Source organism: Triticum urartu, chromosome 4A (assembly GCF_056163025.1).
Source record: "Triticum urartu cultivar PI428250 chromosome 4A, HENAU_Tu73, whole genome shotgun sequence".
In the NCBI taxonomy this organism is placed as follows: domain Eukaryota; kingdom Viridiplantae; phylum Streptophyta; class Magnoliopsida; order Poales; family Poaceae; genus Triticum; species Triticum urartu.
Genome location: NC_141876.1, coordinates 425,802,450 through 425,823,275, shown reverse-complemented (window position 1 = coordinate 425,823,275; position 20,826 = coordinate 425,802,450). Strand labels below are relative to the sequence as shown.

The 20,826-nt window shown below is 45.4% G+C and overlaps 3 protein-coding genes and 1 pseudogene across 3 annotated transcripts; all 4 read left to right on the top strand.

The window, feature by feature from the left end:
* Positions 1 to 12,312: 12,312 nt before the first annotated feature.
* Positions 12,313 to 13,413, top strand: LOC147976051 (uncharacterized). Its single transcript, XM_087520702.1, has one exon. The coding sequence runs from the start codon at positions 12,313 to 12,315 to the stop codon at positions 13,411 to 13,413; it is 1,101 nt and encodes a 366-aa protein (XP_087376828.1).
* A 187-nt stretch (positions 13,414 to 13,600) lies between these two features.
* On the top strand, positions 13,601 to 16,149 carry LOC147976050 (uncharacterized). The gene is made up of 4 exons (XM_087520701.1): positions 13,601 to 13,744; positions 13,815 to 14,048; positions 14,181 to 14,462; positions 15,013 to 16,149. The coding sequence occupies exons 1-4, from the start codon at positions 13,601 to 13,603 to the stop codon at positions 16,147 to 16,149; spliced, it is 1,797 nt and encodes a 598-aa protein (XP_087376827.1).
* Positions 16,150 to 16,984: 835 nt separating this feature from the next.
* Positions 16,985 to 17,563, top strand: LOC147976049 (uncharacterized). Its single transcript, XM_087519715.1, has one exon. The coding sequence runs from the start codon at positions 16,985 to 16,987 to the stop codon at positions 17,561 to 17,563; it is 579 nt and encodes a 192-aa protein (XP_087375841.1).
* A 706-nt stretch (positions 17,564 to 18,269) lies between these two features.
* On the top strand, positions 18,270 to 19,501 carry LOC147976048 (uncharacterized; annotated as a pseudogene).
* The last annotated feature ends 1,325 nt before the right edge of the window (positions 19,502 to 20,826 follow it).

Here is a 20,826-nt window from a genome sequence, read left to right as displayed (position 1 = left end):
CAGTGATCCACTCCTGGATCACTTTGATACCTTCCTGCTAGACTTATAGCAAGGCACACATCAGGTCTGGTACACAGCATTGCATACATGATAGAGCCTATGGCTGAAGCATAGGGAACATCTTTCATTTTCTCTCTATCTTCTGCAGTGGTCGGGCATTGAGTCTTGCTCAACTTCACACCTTGTAACACAGGCAAGAACCCTTTCTTTACTTGATCCATTTTGAACTTCTTCAAAACTTTGTCAAGGTATGTGCTTTGTGAAAGTCCAATTAAGCGTCTTGATCTATCTCTATAGATCTTAATGCCTAATATGTAAGCAGCTTCACCGAGGTCTTTCATTGAAAAACTCTTATTCAAGTATCCCTTTATGCTATCCAGAAATTCTATATCATTTCCAATTAGTAATATGTCATCCACATATAATATCAGAAATGCTACAGAGCTCCCACTCACTTTCTTGTAAATACAGGCTTCTCCAAAAGTCTGTATAAAACCAAATGCTTTGATCACACTATCAAAGCGTTTATTCCAACTCCGAGAGGCTTGCACCAGTCCATAAATGGATCGCTGGAGCTTGCACACTTTGTTAGCTCCCTTTGGATTGACAAAACCTTCTGGTTGCATCATATACAACTCTTCTTCCAGAAATCCATTCAGGAATGCAGTTTTGACATCCATCTGCCAAATTTCATAATCGTAAAATGCGGCAATTGCTAACATGATTCGGACAGACTTAAGCATCGCTATGGGTGAGAAGGTCTCATCGTAGTCAATTCCTTGAACTTGCCGAAAACCTTTTGCGACAAGTCGAGCTTTGTAGACAGTAATATTACCGTCAGCGTCAGTCTTCTTCTTGAAGATCCATTTATTCTCAATTGCTTGCCGATCATCGGGCAAGTCAACCAAAGTCCATACTTTGTTCTCATACATGGATCCCATCTCAGATTTCATGGCTTCAAGCCATTTTGCGGAATCTGGGCTCACCATCGCTTCTTCATAGTTCGTAGGTTCATCATGATCTAGTAGCATGACTTCCAGAACAGGATTATCGTACCACTCTGGCGCGGATCTCACTCTGCTTGATCTACGAGGTTCAGTAGTATCTTGTTCTGAAGTTTCATGATCATCATCATTAGCTTCCTCACTGACTGGTGTAGGTGTCACTGAAATAGTTTTCTGTGATGCACTACTTTCCAATAAGGGAGCAGGTACAGTTACCTCGTCAAGTTCTACTTTCCTCCCACTCACTTCTTTCGAGAGAAACTCCTTCTCCAGAAAGTTTCCGAACTTAGCAACAAAAGTCTTGCCTTCGGATCTATGATAGAAGGTGTATCCAATAGTCTCCTTTGGATATCCTATGAAGACACACTTCTCCGATTTGGGTTCGAGCTTATCAGGTTGAAGCTTTTTCACATAAGCATCGCAGCCCCAAACTTTCAGAAACGACAACTTTGGTTTCTTGCCAAAACATAGTTCATAAGGCGTCGTCTCAACGGATTTTGATGGTGCCCTATTTAACGTGAATGCGGCCGTCTCCAAAGCATAACCCCAAAACGATAGCGGTAAATCAGTAAGAGACATCATAGATCGCACCATATCTAGTAAAGTACGATTACGACGTTCGGACACACCATTGCGCTGTGGTGTTCCGGGTGGCGTGAGTTGCGAAACTATTCCGTATTGTTTCAAATGTACACCAAACTCGTAACTCAAATATTCTCCTCCACGATCAGATCGTAGAAACTTTATTTTCTTGTTATGATGATTTTCAACTTCACTCTGAAATTCTTTGAACTTTTCAAACGTTTCAGACTTATATTTCATTAAGTAGATATACCCATATCTGCTTAAGTCATTTGTGAAGGTGAGAAAATAACGATATCCGTCACGAGCCTCAATATTCATCGGACCACATACATCTGTATGTATGATTTCCAACAAATCTGTTGCTCTCCATAGTACCGGAGAACGGTGTTTTAGTCATCTTGCCCATGAGGCACGGTTCGCAAGTACCAAGTGATTCATAATCAAGTGGTTCCAAAAATCCATCAGTATGGAGTTTCTTCATGCGCTTTACACCGATATGACCTAAACGGCTGTGCCACAAATAAGTTGCACTATCATTATCAACTCTGCATCTTTTGGCTTCAACACTATGAATATGTGTGTCACTACTATCGAGATTCAACAAAAATAGACCACTCTTTAAGGGTGCATGACCATAAAAGATATTACTCATATAAATAGAACAACCATTATTCTCAGATTTAAATGAATAATCGTCTCGCATCAAACAAGATCCAGATATAACGTTCATGCTTAACGCTGGCACCAAATAACAATTATTTAGGTCTAATATTAATCCCGAAGGTAGATATAGAGATAGCGTGCCGACTGCGATCACATCGACTTTAGAACCGTTTCCCACGCGCATCGTCACCTCGTCCTTAGCCAATCTTCGCTTAATCCGTAGTTCCTGTTTCGAGTTGCAAATATTAGCAACAGAACCAGTATCAAATACCCAGGTGCTACTGCGAGCATTAGTAAGGTACACATCAATAACATGTATATCACATATACCTTTGTTCACCTTGCCATCCTTCTTATCCACCAAATACTTGGGGCAGTTCCGCTTCCAGTGACCAGTCTGCTTGCAGTACAAGCACTCAGTTTCAGGCTTAGGTCCAGGTTTGGGTTTCTTCTCTTGAGCAGCAACTTGCTTGCCGTTCTTTTTGAAGTTCCCCTTCTTCTTCCCTTTGCCCTTTTTCTTGAAACTAGTGGTCTTGTTGACCATCAACACTTGATGCTCCTTCTTGATTTCTACCTCTGCAGCTTTCAGCATTGCGAAGAGCTCGGGAATAGTCTTATTCATCCCTTGCATATTATAGTTCATCACGAAGCTCTTGTAGCTTGGTGGAAGTGATTGGAGAATTCTGTCAATGACGCAATCATCTGGAAGATTAACTCCCAATTGAATCAAGTGATTATTATACCCAGACATTTTGAGTATATGCTCACTGACAGAACTGTTCTCCTCTATCTTGCAGCTATAGAACTTATTGGAGACTTCATATCTCTCAATCCGGGCATTTGCTTGAAATATTAACTTCAACTCCTGAAACATCTCATATGCTCCATGACGTTCAAAACGTCGTTGAAGTCCCGATTCTAAGCCGTAAAGCATGGCACACTAAACTATCGAGTAGTCATCAGCTTTGCTCTGCCAGACATTCATAACATCTGGTGTTGCTCCAGCAGTAGGCCTGGCACCCAGCGGTGCTTCCAGGACGTAATTCTTCTGTGCAACAATGAGGATAATCCTCAAGTTACGGACCCAGTCCGTGTAATTGCTACCATCATCTTTCAACTTTGCTTTCTCAAGGAACGCATTAAAATTCAACGGAACAACAGCACGAGCCATCTATCTACAATCAAGCATAAACAAGCAAGATACTATCAGGTACTAAGTTTCATGATAAATTTAGGTTCAATTAATTTACTTAAAAAACTCCCACTTAGATAGACATCCCTCTAATCCTCTAAGTGATTACGTGATCCAAATCAACTAAACCATGTCCGATCATCACGTGAGATGGAGTAGTTTCATTGGTGAACATCACTATGTTGATCATATCTACTATATGATTCACGCTCGACCTTTCGGTCTCCGTGTTCCGAGGCCATATCTGTATATGCTTGGCTCGTCAAGTATAACCTGAGTATTCCGCGTGTGCAACTGTTTTGCACCCGTTGTATTTGAACGTAGAGCCTATCACACCCGATCATCACGTGGTGTCTCAGCACGAAGAACTTTCTCAACGGTGCATACTCAGGGAGAACACTTCTTGATAATTAGTGAGAGATCATCTTATAATGCTACCGTCAACCAAAGCAAGATAAGATGCATAAAAGATAAACATCACATGCAATCAATATAGTTGATATGATATGGCCATCATCATCTTGTGCTTGTGATCTCCATCTTCGAAGCACTGTCGTGATCACCATCATCACCGGCGCGACACCTTGATCTCCATCGTAGCATCGTTGTCGTCTCGCCAATCTTATGCTTCCACGACTATCGCTACCGCTTAGTGATAAAGTAAAGCATTACAACGCGATTGCATTGCATACAATAAAGCGACAACCATATGGCTCCTGCCAGTTGCCGATAACTCGGTTACAAAACATGATCATCTCATACAATAAAATTTAGCATCATGTCTTGACCATATCACATCACAACATGCCCTGCAAAAACAAGTTAGACGTCCTCTACTTTGTTGTTGCAAGTTTTACGTGGCTGCTACGGGCTTAAGCAAGAACCAATCTTACCTACGCATCAAAACCACAACGATAGTTTGTCAAGTTGGTGCTGTTTTAACCTTCGCAAAGACCGGGCGTAGCCACACTCGGTTCAACTAAAGTTGGAGAAACTGTCACCCGCAAGCCACCTATGTGCAAAGCACGTCGGGAGAACCGGTCTCGCGTAAGCGTACGCGTAATGTCGGTCCGGGCCGCTTCGTCCAACAATACCGCCGAACCAAAGTATGACATGCTGGTAAGCAGTATGACTTATATCGCCCACCACTCACTTGTGTTCTACTCGTGCATATAACATCAACACATAAAACCTAGGCTCTGATGCCACTGTTGGGGAACGTAGTAATTTCAAAAAAAATCCTACGTACACGCAAGGTCACGGTGATGCATAGCAACGAGAGGGGGAGAGTGTGATCTACGTACCCTTGTAGATCGACAACGGAAGCGTTAACTTGGTTGATGTAGTCGTACGTCTCCATGGCCCGACCGATCAAGCACCGAAACTACGGCACCTCCGAGTTCTAGCACACATTCAGCTCGATGACGATCCCTGGACTCCGATCCAGCATAGTGTTGGGGAAGAGTTCCGTCAGCACGACGGCGTGGTGACGATCTTGATGTTCTACTGTCGCAGGGCTTCGCCTAAGCACCGCTACAATATTATCAAGGACTATGGTGGAAGGGGGCACCGCACACGGCTAAGAATATGATCACGTGGATCAACTTGTGTGTCAAGGGGTGCCCCCTGCCCCCGTATATAAAGGATCAAGGGGAGGAGGCCGGCCGGCCCTCTATGGCGCGCCAAGGAGGAGTCCTCCTCCTAGTAGGAGTAGGACTCCTACTAGGAGGGGGATAGAAGTGGGGAGGGAGAGGGAAAGGGGGGCGCCGCCCCCCTCTCCTATTCCAATTCGGACCAGGGGGGAGGAGGCGCACGGCCCACCTTTGGCTGCCCCTCTCTCTCTCCACTAATGCCCATATGGCCCATTACTTCTCCCGGGGGGGGGGGGGTTCCGGTAACCCTCCGGCTCTCCGGTTTTCTCCGAAATCACCCGGAACACTTCCGGTGTCCGAATATAGCCGTCCAATATATCAATCTTTATGTCTCGACCATTTCGAGACTCCTCGTTATGTCCGTGATCACATCCGGGACTCCGAACTAACTTCGGTACATCAAAACTCATAAACTCATAATATAACTGTCATCGAAACCTTAAGCGTGCGGACCCTACGGGTTCGAGAACAATGTAGACATGACCGAGACACGTCTCCGGTCAATAACCAATAGCGGAACCTGGATGCTCACATTGGCTCCTACATATTCTACGAAGATCTTTATCGGTCAGACCGCATAACAACATACGTTGTTCCCTTTGTCATCGGTATGTTACTTGCCCGAGATTCGATCGTCGGTATCTCAATACCTAGTTCAATCTCGTTACCGGCAAGTCTCTTTACTCGTTCCGTAATACATCATCTCGCAACTAACTCATTAGTTGCAATGCTTGCAAGGCTTATGTGATGTGCATTACCGAGAGGGCCCAGAGATACCTCTCCGACAATCGGAGTGACAAATCCTAATCTCAAAATACGCCAACCCAACATGTACCTTTGAAGACACCTGTAGAGCACCTTTATAATCACCCATTTACGTTGTGATGTTTGGTAGCACATAAAGTGTTCCTCCGGCAAACGAGAGTTGCATAATCTCATAGTCATAGGAACATGTATAAGTCATGAAGAAAGCAATAGCAACATACTAAATGATCGGGTGCTAAGTTAATGGAATGGGTCATGTCAATCAGATCATTCACCTAATGATGTGATCCCGTTGATCAAATAACAACTCCTTGTTCATGGTTAGGAAACATAACCATCTTTGATTAACGAGCTAGTCAAGTAGAGGCATACTAGTGACGCTCTGTTTGTCTATGTATTCACACATGTATTATTTTTCCGGTTAATACAATTCTAGCATGAATAATAAACATTTATCATGATATAAGGAAATAAATAATAACTTTATTATTGCCTCTAGGGCATATTTCCTTCATCTTCTTCGAGTGTGTCTTCCGGGCCTCGATCCTGCTCAAGTTCATCCATCTAGACGTAGTCGACAGAGCTCCAACATAGCTTCTTGTCGTCTCCTTGGGAGGGACGACGAGGTTAGGGTTTCTCGTCATGTAACGATATTTGGTGTATAAGTGCTTCAGATCTATTCAAGGGTTCAACGACGACTACGGCTCTAGGGCTCTGGTCCATAGGGGCACGTGCACAAAGACTTTTCGGCTGTCATCGACAAGATCAAGCCAACTCCTGTAGGGGAGCAGCGATCACGGCACATTGGCAGCTCGTCCTGACGGCAGTAGTAGTCGTTTGGTGGACTCAGAATCTCGATGTAATCTAGTAAATACACTGTGCTCCTTAATTTGCAAGTCCTCAAAATCATTTGATGTCTCTGATGTGAAAAACCCGATTTTGACTAGGTTCACAATTGTTCAAGGAGCTCTCCTAGTTTTGGTTCTCTCTCATTTGATTGATGTGTTCAATTTTGGATTTGGTTCGGTAACTACCGGCCTATAAAAAACAAATTAATCTCGCACACTCTCTCATCATCTAAAGAAAAGAAACGCCAACATGTGATGTTGTAGTATCAATATAGTATATGCAGTTAGTACATAGAAAATCTTCTCACATAAATATGAGTTGATTAGCATATAACACAGAATCACACCGTGAAATACTCGCCAAAACATCCCATTTGTAAATAAAAAAACACTGCATCTTTTCTCTCACTCACCAAACCAAATACTCCTCCAATTTAAATATATAAGGGGTATTATTTTATGAAAGGTCAAATTTCCTTAATATTAACCAATTTTAGAGCAAAAAATTGACATCCACAATACTAAATAATTAAAATATGAGAATTCATTTCATGATGGATCTATTGATATGGATTTGATATTTTGGATATTGATATGTTTCTCTATAAATTTGGTCAAACCTAAAGAGGTTTGACTTTTCAAAAAACTAATACACCTTATATTTTAAAACATTATAAAATTATTTTAAAAATCCAACAACACCAAAGGCGCAGTAAAGCGCGTCCATGCTTCCTATTTTTTAAGGTCCCACAATCAATTGAGGTCTTGAATTTGGAATACGGTCATTAAATTTTGACAATTTCCGTGCTCCCTAATTTTTAAGGTCTCACAATCAATTCAGATCTCTAATTTTGATTTGGGTCATCCGATTTTGAGCGGATCAATTTTTCAGTGAGCTTTCTCATTCAACTCTTTTAATATAGTATGCACCCTAATTTTGGAGATGTTCATTTGATTCAGTCATTGAATTTTGCATTTGGTTCATGATTTTCACCACGTCAATAATTTTTAAAATCAATTGGCAATAAAAAAGATTCAATTGGGCACACCCTCTCACCACCTAGAGAAAAAGATGTACCTACATGTGATAGTACATGCGGTCACCAACAGAGAAAATTCCGCCACATAAGTATGTGTCGATTAGCAGATAACACGAGATCACACCACAAAAGGTCCACCAAAACACCGCATTATAAACAAAAATAAAACGCACGCCATCATCTCCCCCACTTGCCAAACCAAATAATCCCTCGGTTCCTGAATATAAGGTGCATTTGTGTTTTGAAAAGTCACATTCTTTAACTTTGACCAAGTTCAATGCCAAAAATATCGACATCCACAATACTCCCTTCGTTTCAGTTTACAAGTCCTACACGTATACCTAGGTTGCCAATTTTATCACTCCAATATAGACTATATAACACAAAAATTATATCGTTTGAAAATAGAACATCTGAAGTTTATATTAGTATATTTTTTGTAATATATGTCTTGTATTAGGTTGGTCAAATTGAAGACCTAGGGGTACGCGCACGCCCTGTAAACTGAGAGAGAGGGAGTAATAAATAAATGAATCTAATGACACCGCTTTGATTATTGATATTGATATATTTCTCTACAAATTTGGTCAGACTTAAAAATGTTTGACTTTCCATCAAAAAACTAATACACCTTATATTTTTAAACATAGGAAGTAAAAAAATTGAAAATCCAACTAAACCAATAGCGCAGCAAAGCGTGCAAAAACGTTTAGTTTTTATTATGTTTGAGGTATTTAGTACTTTCAATCAACTCTTTTTTGACAGTCTACTTTGGGTCAACTTTGATAATAGATCTCAACACAAAAAAACTTTGACAATAGATCTGAATCATTTAAAAAAATTTAAACATGACAGCTAAGAAATGTGGGCACAAGGACGGCTAATATTTTGGTAGGGATTGTAATTGGCTTCTATCCAAGGAGCAATGCTAGACCTACCTACAAGTCCTACGTAATTAATCCTACGTGCTGATGTGACCCAAATTAGTTGGGCCAGTATTAGCGCCTGGGCACCCCACGGCTGAAATCAGGGGCCGGGGAGAGGGATATCCTATGCTAATTGGCCATGCATGCAAACCACTGGGACCTAGATGTTCTCATGTTCAATATGCAGCGCGACAATTAAAGATTTATACGACAATGACAAAACTTAAACATTAATTAGCAAAAAATCCCAAAAAGTACAGTCCATGTATTGGGTCGAACCGACGACCTCCTACAACTGAATTTTCCGAAATTACGAATATTTCCATCAAAACAAAAACATTTTCCGAATTTTTAAACAAATTTTGTAGAACATGAGCATTTTAATGATGTGAACAAATTTGGAAAGAGGGAACATTTCTTGAATTTGTGAATAAAAAATAAAAATGTTTACATTTTTTGAATTTGTGAACAAAATTGAAAAATATGAACTATTATTGAATTTATGAACAAATTTGGAAAGCTGGAACATTTTTTTCAATTCCCAAACATTTTTTGAATTTATAAACAAAACTTGAAAAATTGAGCAAGATTGAATTTGTGAAAATATGCAAACTGTTTTTAAATTTACAAATAAATTTTCTAAACACGAACATTTTTTGAATTTGTGAACGAAATTTGAAAGCGGGAATGATTTTTTAAATGACGAACATATTTTGAATTTTTTGAACAAAAATTGGAAACATGAACAATTTTTTAGTACCTGAATTTTTTTTGAAAATAAGATTTTTTTAAAAAATTTGTGATAATTTTTTTAAAATGGGAACATTTTTTGAATTTTGAACAACTTTTTAAAACACTTCCATTTTCTGAGAAACTGAACATTTTCTAAAAGCCCGAACATTTTATACAAATTGCGAACAGTTATGAATTATGAAATTTTTGAAAAAGGAAAAAACATGAAAAATAGAAAAGAAACTAAAAATGAATAAAAAGAAACAGAAAAGGAAGAAGAAAATAAAAAAAAAAAGAAAGAAGAAAATTTAACAGAAAAACGAAAAATGGAAAAATCGTCAAATACCAAAAACAAACAATAAAACCGATAATGGAAAAAAAAGGTTCTGGAAACCTTCTAGAAGGTTCTCAAAACCAGAAAAGACCGGGAACGCTTAAACTGGCCGACCCAATCGCAGCGATCGCTCGAGCTCCGACATCTTGACACGGAATGCCTCAAGTAGGAATTTCCGGGATATAGGGCCACCAGGACGCGAAAAATGCGAATGGTGGTTGACCACCATGGTGGGTGCTGTCCTGACCGTCCTCCCTCCTCGTGATCCCCAACTAGCGAGGATACTGCGTCCAGCTGGCACCGTATGCTGCAGTGCATGCGTGTATTCAGGCTGAAAGGCGCCCTATCGCTAGCTAGAGAATCTCTGAGACCCTCCAACCAATTCTTGTGCCCAACAGATCTGACACGCATGCACAGTCCCATCGGTATTAGATTTTTGGTTGAGTAGTACGTGGAGGAATGGCTGCCCACACAAATAGAGTTTATGAATTTCACATGTATATTTATCCCGTCTTTGGCACAAAATAGCGCGTCATTAAGGAGACAGTTTTAAATAATAGCCTTCAGTTACAAATGAAGTATAACTGAAGGCTGTTATTTAAAATTGTCTCCTTAAATTAAAAGGCTTTAATTAAGGAGTAATATACTACTGCACGAGGTTCACGAAACAAACAAAACCAGAAATTAAAAAGCTATCATTTGTTATTAATAGGCCCCATTGGTCACGCACATCACAAGGCTTAGCTATACCAAGTTTGTAGGAAATGGTTACCATGAGTGTCTCATGAACATTCACAAAACCAATCCTTAATTAAAGGAAACAGGACCCACTGACACATACAGTACTAATTTAGTCACGAGACATGCATATGGTAGTATACTAGTTTCTCTGTTCTGTTGCCCCTGTTCATCATGTCCCCTGGCGTCTCGCTAGGTTCCCTGTTTCCCCTGGCGGCTGCTAGGGTTCTCCCATCTACACCAAAAAATACCAATTTTCTCACGTTGGATCGCTCCTTTGGATTGCTCCTCGCGTGATCATCACCGCATCAGTCTCCCTAGGAGCGTTTTCCCATGGCTGGGCCGTCGGCGAGCACGCCCTCAGCGGAGGCGGCATCTGGAAGTGGGGGACCCCGTGGTCCTCACGACATGGATTGCAACTTGGAAGATCGCTTCGTTGGACTAAACCTCCATGGCGAGGAGGAGGAGGATCTAGATCTGTCGGGTGAAGTTGAAAAACTCATCGAAGAGACTAGATGGATCGCAATTTTTAGGGTTCACACCCAACGCCCCTTTAGCCATGTAGCGTTGTTCAAATCTTTGCGTAATGGCTGGGCACCGGCACAGGGCGTGATCTTCAAAACAATGAACCTTAATTTTTTCCTGGCACAATTTATATGTTTGGGTGACTGGAACCGGGACATGAACAATGACCCGTGGCTGTTTTGAGATTATGCTGTGGTTATAGAGGAATATGACAGTATCAGCAACGTCCAGGACTACAAGCTTGATCGAATCCCGTTGTGGGCGAGGATCATTGGTATACCTGATGGACTTATGAAGAAGAAAGAGATTGCTGAGAAGATAGCTGCAAAAGTTGGAATTCCTCCGTTCAGTGTTGTTGTTAATGAAGGGATAATTAATCCCAGGAAGTATCTTCGCGCTCGCGTCTTCGTGAAGCTTGATACGCCTCTGGTGAGATTTGTTCCGCTGAATCTGAAAGAGAGAAGGAAATATCCAGTGGAGTATGAGAAACTCCCGGAGTTCTGCTACTTCTGCGGACTCATGGGCCATACGGCCACTGAATGTGGCGATGGCATTCATAAGTAGGAGGACTGCGAATGGGGTGATTGGCTTCTCGTGAATTTTGAGCAACAGGCTAACCGAGGAGGAGGGAATGGAATGGGTCGTGGAAGCGGCTCAAGTGGGAGTGGGGGAGTTGCGGGAGGAGGGAGAGGTAGTAGAGGGGAGCCCAACATGAAAGACGAAGAGGACATGATTGTAGACCCCAATTCGGTTCAGAATGAGGGAGCAGTGGTTCCCATGGCGCGCAAACGACTGATAGGCCAGGATGGTGTTGTCTCTGTGAGAACTGTAGGCCCGCCGCAGATCCCTCCTTTGGGGTATGTAAATGACAAAGTGAACCTAATCGAGAGCAGCACCTCTGAACTAGTGGACAAGAGTTTGTTGGGCACCCCGCAAAATATACATGACCCCAAAAGGTAGAGATCTGAGGTAAGTTCTGAAGTGAACGAAACGACGTTAGGATCGGCGACCTCCCGTGAGGAGGATCGCCGGGCGCAATGAAAACACTCAGCTGGAACTACCGTGGTATGGCCAGTACTGCGGCAGAAAGGGCTCTTCTAGATACCCAGAAGTAGTGGGGGCCGGATGTGATCTTCTTGTTCGAGACGCATCTGAACACAGCTAGGGCAAACAAACTAATGATGAAACTAAAGATGGACCGCGTGGAGGTGGTAGAGAGTGTGGGTGCAAGCGGTGGATTACTCCTTTTCTGCCGTAGCCCGGTTGTGATCCACATAAATGATAAAACAAAAAAACTTCATCGATGCGATGGTTGGAGGGCCAACAGAGGGAAATTGGAGACTTACTGGCTTCTATGGTGAGCCTAGATGGGAGGATAAACATCTAACATGGGGCTATCTGCGGGGTCTGCATCATGAGGGACAAATCCCATGGGTGGTCGTAGGAGATTTTAACGAGATCCTATACTCACATGAGAAAGAAGGCGGAGCTCCTCGGCCAGTCAATATGATGCAAAACTTTAGAGATGCGCTGGTGGACTGCGAGCTGGAGGACATGGGGTTTACAGGTGATCAATTCACATGGCGGAGGCGCGGACTGCGGGAACACCTAGACAGAGCAGTGTGTAATGGACCTTTCCATGGGCTGTTCCCAGCTGCGACGGTGACCAATGCACCGCATACAAAATCTGACCACCGACCGGTGATCCTTGATCTAGAGGGTGCTGCTGGCATGGACCAACAATCATACATCAGACCCAAGCAGTTCGAAGCCCGTTGGCTACAGGAGGAGGAGGTCATGCAGCGTGTTTCTGAGGCTTGGGAGCGTACTTGCATCTCGGACACCCTTGCTCAGCGCACTGCAGCGGTACACCAGGACCTCCATAGGTGGGATCGCGAGGTTCTGAAAGCCCCTCACCGGCGCTTGAAAGAACTAAAGGAGGAGTTGGATTTGCTGCGGTCGGGGCCGCTTTCTGATGAGTCGGCAGATCGACAGCGCAGTTTGCTCATTGAGATTGAAGAAACGATGGAGAAGGAAGAAATCTATTGGGTCCAGTATAGCAGGGCAAATTGGTTGAAGTTCGGTGATAGAAACACTCAATTTTTCAATAATTTTGCTTCTGCGCGTAAGAAAAGAAACTTCATTCGGCGCTTGATGGATGAAAATGGTAATTGGTTAGAGGATAATGACTCAATGAGGAATATCATAGAGGCTTACTTTAAAATTTTATTTACCTCTGAGGTTGATGTACCACATGTGGATGTACTTAATAAAGTAAAAACGCGTGTGGCCCCTTATATGAATGAAGCTCTATTGGCGCCGTACTCAGAGGAGGAAGTTAAACGAGCTATGTTCAGTATCGGCGACCTAAAAGCACCAGGGCCAGATGGGCTACATGCGTTTCTATAAGAAATTTTGGCACCTCGTGGGACAAGATTTGGTGAAGGAGGTTTTGGAGGCAGTGAATAGTGGAGTTATACATGAGGGATGGAATACTACCACTATTGCATTAATCCCAAAGGTTGACAACCCAGAGAAAGTGACGGAATTCATACCTATTAGCCTTTGCAACGTTGTCTATAAGGTGATCGCAAAGATGTTGGCAGCAAGGTTAAAAGTCTTTCTTCCGAACATAATCAGCGAGACACAGAGCACCTTTGTGCCGGGGAGGATTATCACAGATAATGTTATTGTGGCGTATGAATGCCTCCATACAATGAAGAATAAGAAGAAAGGGAAGGTAGGAACTTTGTGCAGTAAAACTTGATATGCACAAAGCTTATGACCGGGTTGAATGTGTATTCTTGAAGGCAATACTTGGAAGATTGGGGTTTGATGAAAGATGGATTGATCTAATCATGGCCTATGTGACATCTGTTGAGTACAAAATAAGGTTTAATTCTAATGAGACTGCTCCTTTTAGCCCAACGAGAGTTTTAAGACAAGAGGACCCTCTCTCCCCCTACTTATTCCTTCTATGTGCCGAGGGCCTCTCAAATCTGATTGCACATGAGGAAGAGGCAGGAAACCTTAAAGGTGTTCAGGTGTGTCGTGATTCACCTTTTATTTCACACTTATTATTTGTTGATGATTCGTTGATCTTGATGAGAGCTGACTCAGAAAATGCCAATACCCTAAAGAGAATACTTGATGACTACTGTTTGGCCTCCGAACAGATGGTGAGCGCAGCAAAATCATCAATTTATTTCAGCCCCAATACTGATGTGGATAGGAAAGTTGAAGTGTGTCAAATCTTGGATATCATGACGGAATCACTCTCGGATAAATACTTGGGTCTCCCCTCCATGATTGAGGTGGACCGTGTTGACTGTTTTAAGCACATCATTGAGAGGATCCAGAAGATGATCAATGGATGGAAGGAGAGGACACTGTCCTATGGTGGTAAAGAAGCATTAATCAAAGCGGTGGCCCAAGCCATCCCGACGTATGCGATGAGTGTATTCAAATTCCCGAAAAAATTGCAAGGGGATCACGGATGCTATTTCGCACTACTGGTGGGGTGACGGGGAAAACCAACGTAAGATGCATTGGTTCGCTTGGTGGAAGATGTGCATCCTCAAGGAAAGAGGGGGTATGGGCTTTCGCGACGTTCATAGCTTTAATTTGGCGCTCCTAGCAAAACAGGTCTGGAGACTTATTGAGCATCACGACTCCTTGTGCGCAAGAGTGCTACGATCTAAATACTACCCCACGGGAGAGTTGCTAAATTGCGGACTGAAGAAGGGGGCCTCTTTCGTTTGGCAGAGCATATGGGCAGGAGCTCAAACGTTTAAAAAAGGTTGTATTTGGAGGGTTGGTAACGGCTTAAAGTTAAATATATGGGAGGACTGCTAGATTCCTAGCAGTTCCTCAAGGAAAATTGTGATGCCTCGAGGCAATAGAGTGCTGACTCGTGTCAACGAACTTATTGACCCAACGTCCGGGGAGTGGGATGAACAACTCGTTAGAGATAACTTCTGGCCCATTGACGCTGATCGGATTTTACAGATCCCGTTGCACCAGGAAGATACAGAGGACTATGTGGCATGGCACTTGACAAAGTTGGGCAACTTTAGTGTACGCTCGGCGTACTTTAAGCAGTGGGAAGACTCGTATGGTAGCAGAAATCCTAGCTCTATTTCAAACGCTTCAGGCTACCATCCTGTTTGGAAAAAGCTATGGAACCTAAAAGTGCCAAGTAAAGTGAAGATCTTCGTATGGCGGGCATTACACAATGCCATCCCTTGCTTTGGCGTACTGGCAGATCGCCATATCTCCACAACATCACAATGCCCAGTATGTAGGATCCACGCGGAGGATGTGGCACATGCGATTTTTGGCTGCACCAGAGCCAGGCTGATTTGGTCACGCCTTAACCTGCATGAAATGATACGAACAGCAACACTGCCTGGCAGATCAGGAGCGGAGATCCTTGAATTTCTTCTGTGTGATTCATCAAACCAACAAAGTTATTTTGATGTAATTGAATTACCTGAGATGATTGCCGTGACCTCTTGGTATATTTGGTGGCAGAGGCGTCAAGTCGAGAAGGGAGAGGAGGTGCAGAACCCGGAACGTTCAGCACAAGCGATACGAGCTGTTGCCCTAAACGTTGTTCGAGCGGCAACACAAAAGGCAGTTACCCCAATGACTAATATCTGGAAGAGACCTTTGTTTGGCCAGCTGGTTCTAAATACAGATGCTTCTTTCCTAGAAGAAGGCTACTCTGGATCATGTGGTGCAGTTATCCGTGATGGCGCTGGTTTCTTTATTGCGGCTTCCACGGCGAAATTGGAGCATGTAGGGGATGTTGAATCAGCAGAGGCGGCAGCACTTCCGGAGGGTTTGAAGCTTGCTCGGTCAGTGGGAGCTAACTCCATTGTCGCCCGGACGGATAACACGACAATTATGGATGCAATGGTGAACAGTACTGGTCATTCTATGGTGGCTGGCCCTATACTAGATGAATGTCGGCAAATATGCGCAGACTTCGGGAAGGTTCTCTTTGAATTTTTTAACAGAGATTCAAACACGGTAGCTCATACGCTAGCTCAGCATGGTCGGGATGATCCACCGTCTGTGTGGTTGGACAGCCCACCTGGCTTTATTTTAAATTTACTTGCGGATGATGTAAGCATTATTTAAAAGTTAATAAAGCTAGCCATAAGGCCTTCCCTAAAAAAAAGTTTCTCTGTTCTGTTGTTTGTGCCGTCACGTCACAGCACAAGGCGTTGCACTTTTCAGCACAGACTGCATAGTCCCTTGATCCAAACATTAGCACACCATAAGTGGATTGCTTACTATAACCATCATCTCAAGTCAACAGCATAGCAGTGCAATATTTACTGCACATAATTTGTAACAATGATTAACGCTTACAAAATTGATGCAAAAAAAGAAAGAATTTCACATAAGTTATTTCTCTGTAAAAATTAATTGGCACAAATGCCACATTTTGTATTACATGTCGTTGATTTTTGGCTCATGAAAGTTATATGTTCAAGGACAGATGTCTGATACTACAACAAACTTGCCCGAACAGAAAAAAAAAATCAAAGAAACTCCAATTTTAAAACACTAGTTTGCACACAATTAGCAGTAGATGATTAGGAGAATCTAAAACTATAACAGATGGAGGATGAGATCGGAATGGATGGGAGAGACACAGAGAGAGAGGAGCGGGATTTGTGCTGGTTAAGAGCATCTCCAACAGGCGCGGCAAAACAGCGCCCGCGCGGTAAAAGCAGTTTTTCGCGCGTGCCGATTGGTTCCGCGCGCTCCAGCGGTGGCGGGAAGTTACCGCGCGCGGGAAGCGTTTGCGCGCGCACGGGAGAAAGCGACACGCGGCGCGGTAGATTTGGCGCGCCGCTTCACGCGCGCCTATAAAGTCCCGCGCTTCGCCACGCGCACAGAACATCCACGCGCCCTCCTCCTCGCGACCTCGCCGCTTCGCCGCTTTCTGCGCCACCACCGCGCCACCATGCCGCCGCGCCGCCGGGGTGCTTCGGGCTTTCGCAGCGTCCGCGAGCGCCCCAACGGCTGGTACTCCGCCGAGATACGGGCCGGCGACGTCTGGCTTGGCCTCGGGACGTTCCGGAGCGCGCGCGAGGCGGCCCGCGCGTACGACGCGACGGCGTGGCGCTTGGAGAGGCCCCGGTTGCAGATGAATTTCCGGGACGTCTTCACGCGCGAGGAGGCGCAGCGCGTCGCCCCTCCACCGTGTCTCATCACGGACATGCACCGTGCCGACCACTCTCGGCGGCAGCGCCGTCTCCTCGTCGCCGAGGAGGACGAGCGAGCCATGGCGGAGTGGTGCCGTCGTCACCCAGAGGACGTCGACGCCGAGCGTGCCTACTGGGCGAAGAAGACGGCAAGACACCGCTCGGAGCGGGCGGACCGGCGTCAGCGGAAGGCAGTGGCGAACGAGCAGTGCGACATCGTCTCCGCAGGTGAGAGGTCGTTCTTCACCTCGGACGATGAACGTTGGGACGACATATGGCTCTCAACCTCGAACGACACCGACAAGAATGATGATGGTGATGGTAGCGACTTGGAGTAGTTTTCTATCTATGTATGCCGTTGTAGTTTCTATCTATCTATCTATGCCGTAGTAGTATCTATCTATTTATGTATGTCGAACTATCTATCTATCTATGTCATAGTAGTTGCACCTATGTAAAATATCTTTGTATGGTTTTTTTTATCTATGTAATTTTAATTTAAAAAATATTGTAGAATGAGCGCGCGCTGCATTTTACCGCGCCTGCTGGAGCTGCGCGCACGGCTTTTCAGCGCGGCTGCTGGAGCAAACGCTGCGTGCCGCGTCAAACCAGGCGATGAGCGCGCCAAATCTGTTTTTACCGCACGGCGCGTTAGGCGCCTGTTGAAGATGCTCTAATGTCGCCCTGACATGTGCTAAACATGTACGCCTGTTCACCTCGGTAGGTTGTATTATGTCAGGTATCCGTTTTCTAGCCCTGGCACCATTATGACTCATTTCATATCATGAGACGCATATGAACGTGCTGGATAACGACCGCCATAAGTCCGCACTCGGACGCGAAAAATGCGAATGGTGGTGCAGGGCAAATAACAGGTCTATGGAAGCAGTGTTAGACCTACGTACAAGTCCTACCTAATTAATCCTAGTCGTATACGGCTTGGACTCCAAGTAATCCGGATTCCAACCTTTGGCCGACCTTTTCCAGGACACGGCCTATACATGCCACGGCTTCATCGTCAATACTATCCGTCAATACTATCAATCAATACATGGCATCGTTGTCTTTGTCGCCGCCGAAGGGATTACAGGCCATGGCACCAACACGTGCACCAAACTGGTCTGCGCTCCCAATCAACATCATGCACAGAGTCGTTGGTCGCCTCTCTACAGGCGACGACCGTCTCCGCGCCGGCGCCGTCTGCCGCAAGTGGCGCGCCGCCGCACGGCGGCGGCGACTACGGCATGGCAACGGGCCGGTGGTGTACCTCGCGCTCGTGGACGGGAAGACGTTCAGCTTCCCGGGCGCCAAGCCCGCACCGTCAGCCGACGGCTGCGCGCATTATTGCGGCGCGTGTGACGACCGGCTTCTGTTTATCGACGAAGACTTCTTCTGCTACCGCTTGACGAGCCCTTTCACCGGGAGGACGAGGGCTCTCCCCAGCCTCGCCTATATACAGGACGAGGCGATGGGTCCGGATATGTGCGTGCGTAAGTTGGTGCTGTGCCCGGACGGCCTGATCGCCGCAATCGTCGGACGCGAACACTTCGCCAAGGTCGCACTCTGCACGCTCGAGTGCTTCTCGTGGTCGCTCGGCGCGGACGACAAGTGGCGGTGGTAACGAGGACTTGATCTACTATGAGGGCAAGCTCCACGCCATCACCAACAGCGGGGAACTCCTCGCGTTCGACGTCGGCTACGAGAACACCGGCGAGCCCAAGATCTCCGCCGTCGAGACCGTCATCGAAGGCTGTGGCTACGTCGGCGTGGGGGCGATGAACTACCTCGTCAAGTCACGCAGCGGCGCGCTGCTCATGGTCAATCGGAACATGGAGGGCGGTAGGTCGGCGTATGCGTTCTAGGCGTACAAGGCGGATCTCTCGGGATCACGATGGGGCCAGACTGCCCTCGGCGGCGAAGAGGCGCTCTTTCTGGGCCGGCTGGGCTCACGGGCTGTGCGGGCGGACCGGGAAGGATTGGAGGGTCATCAGATCTTCTTCCTTGATGATACGGTCGGCATGTGGTTCCGGGCGATGGACCGTCCGAATCAGCCTTTGTACCACGCAGGCGTCTATGACATGCCGATCGGGAATGTCACCGGCCTCCTGCCGCGGAAGTGGAGCAAGGACTACGACGGTCCAGTGCTGCCCACATGGCTCTTCCCCGACGAGGAGGAAGACGACGAGTGAGCGCATATGAGTAGGTGCCTGATGACTTCTCTGCTGATGTTCGATGTTGCGGCTTGGGTTGATGCTCCCTCCTCATTTTTCTGTGCTCTGCTGTAGTACTCCCTCCGCTTCCATAATGTCATGCGTATAGAGTTTTTGAAAAGTCAGACTTTGTAAACTTTAACAAAATTTATAGAGAAAACTATTTATATCTACTATCAAAACGAAATATGTATTTGGTAACCCTGTGCCCGATTGCAAAATCACCACACCACCTGAATGACGTCCATTTCAAATCCAACACACGCGACACGTTCCAGCGAGTAGTTTTGTTTTTCTGTCGCTGGTGTGTGGGCCATCGCTCCATCGCCTGCTTCGCTCGAACCGTCTCCCTCGTCGTGCGCGACTTAACTCTCCCCTCCCCCACCACTCGCCTCATTTCCTCTGGTAACGGCACGCCCACTTCTCTGTCGCTCCGCGCCCGCTCTCTCTCCGTCGACGGCGAGCGGCGACGCCTTCTCCGATCGATTCTCAGCGCTGGTCTTCTGTTCCACCGGTGAGTATTGACTCAATCGCTCTCACATCCGCCCCTAGTAGTTCGTGCTCTGTTTCTTGACGCCATCAGTGGCGGGATGTTCGTCGGGATGGTCACATGTTAGAACAGACGAGAAATGCGCCGAATGCGTTCAATTCGTGGTGCAGATGCTATTTGTTAGGCTAGGGATGGCAATTTTGCCCATGGGTATGGGTACCCGCGGGTACCCTACCCGAAAATAATGGGTATGGGCAAGACTTGTAGAGATTTTTTACCCACGGGTAATGGGTACCCATACCCGCAAAATATATGGGTAGGGCATGGGTAAGAAATTGCGCTTGTCGGTGTCAAAACCGGCGGATCTCGGGTAGGGGGTCCCGAACTGTGCGTCTAAGGCGGATGGTAACAGGAGGCAGGGGACACGATGTTTACCCAGGTTCGGGCCCTCTTGATGGAGGTAATATCCTACGTCCTGCTTGATTGTTCTTGATGATATGAGTATCACAAGAGTTGATCTACCACGAGATCAAAGAGGCTAAACCCTAGAAGCTAGCCTATGGTATGATTGTATGTTGTTCTATGGACTAAAACCCTCCGGTTTATATAGACACCGGAGAGGGCTAGGGTTACACAAGATCAGTTATAAAGGAGGAGATATACATATCCGTATTACCTAGCTTGCCTTCCACGCCAAGTAGAGTCCCATCCGGACACGGGACGAAGTCTTCAATCTCGTATCTTCATAGTCCAACAGTCCGGCCAAAGGATATAGTCCGGCTGTCCGGAGACCCCCTAATCTAGGACTCCCTCAGTAGCCCCTGAACCAGACTTCAATGACAATGAGTCCGGCGCACAGTATTGTGTTCGGCATTGCAAGGCGGGTTCCTCCTCCGAATAC

What these genes read in the sequence shown, in the direction of transcription:
- LOC147976050 (XM_087520701.1), top strand. Translation starts at nt 13,601, where the DNA reads ATGTTGGCAGCAAGGTTAAAAGTCTTTCTTCCGAACATAATCAGCGAG. An exon ending in AGAATAAGAAGAAAGGGAAG is followed by an intron (nt 13,745 to 13,814) that starts GTAGGAACTTTG and finishes GTATTCTTGAAG; the next exon opens with GCAATACTTGGAAGATTGGG. An exon ending in GAAACCTTAAAGGTGTTCAG is followed by an intron (nt 14,049 to 14,180) that starts GTGTGTCGTGAT and finishes GCCTCCGAACAG; the next exon opens with ATGGTGAGCGCAGCAAAATC.
- LOC147976051 (XM_087520702.1), top strand. Translation starts at nt 12,313, where the DNA reads ATGGTTGGAGGGCCAACAGAGGGAAATTGGAGACTTACTGGCTTCTAT.
- LOC147976049 (XM_087519715.1), top strand. Translation starts at nt 16,985, where the DNA reads ATGCCGCCGCGCCGCCGGGGTGCTTCGGGCTTTCGCAGCGTCCGCGAG.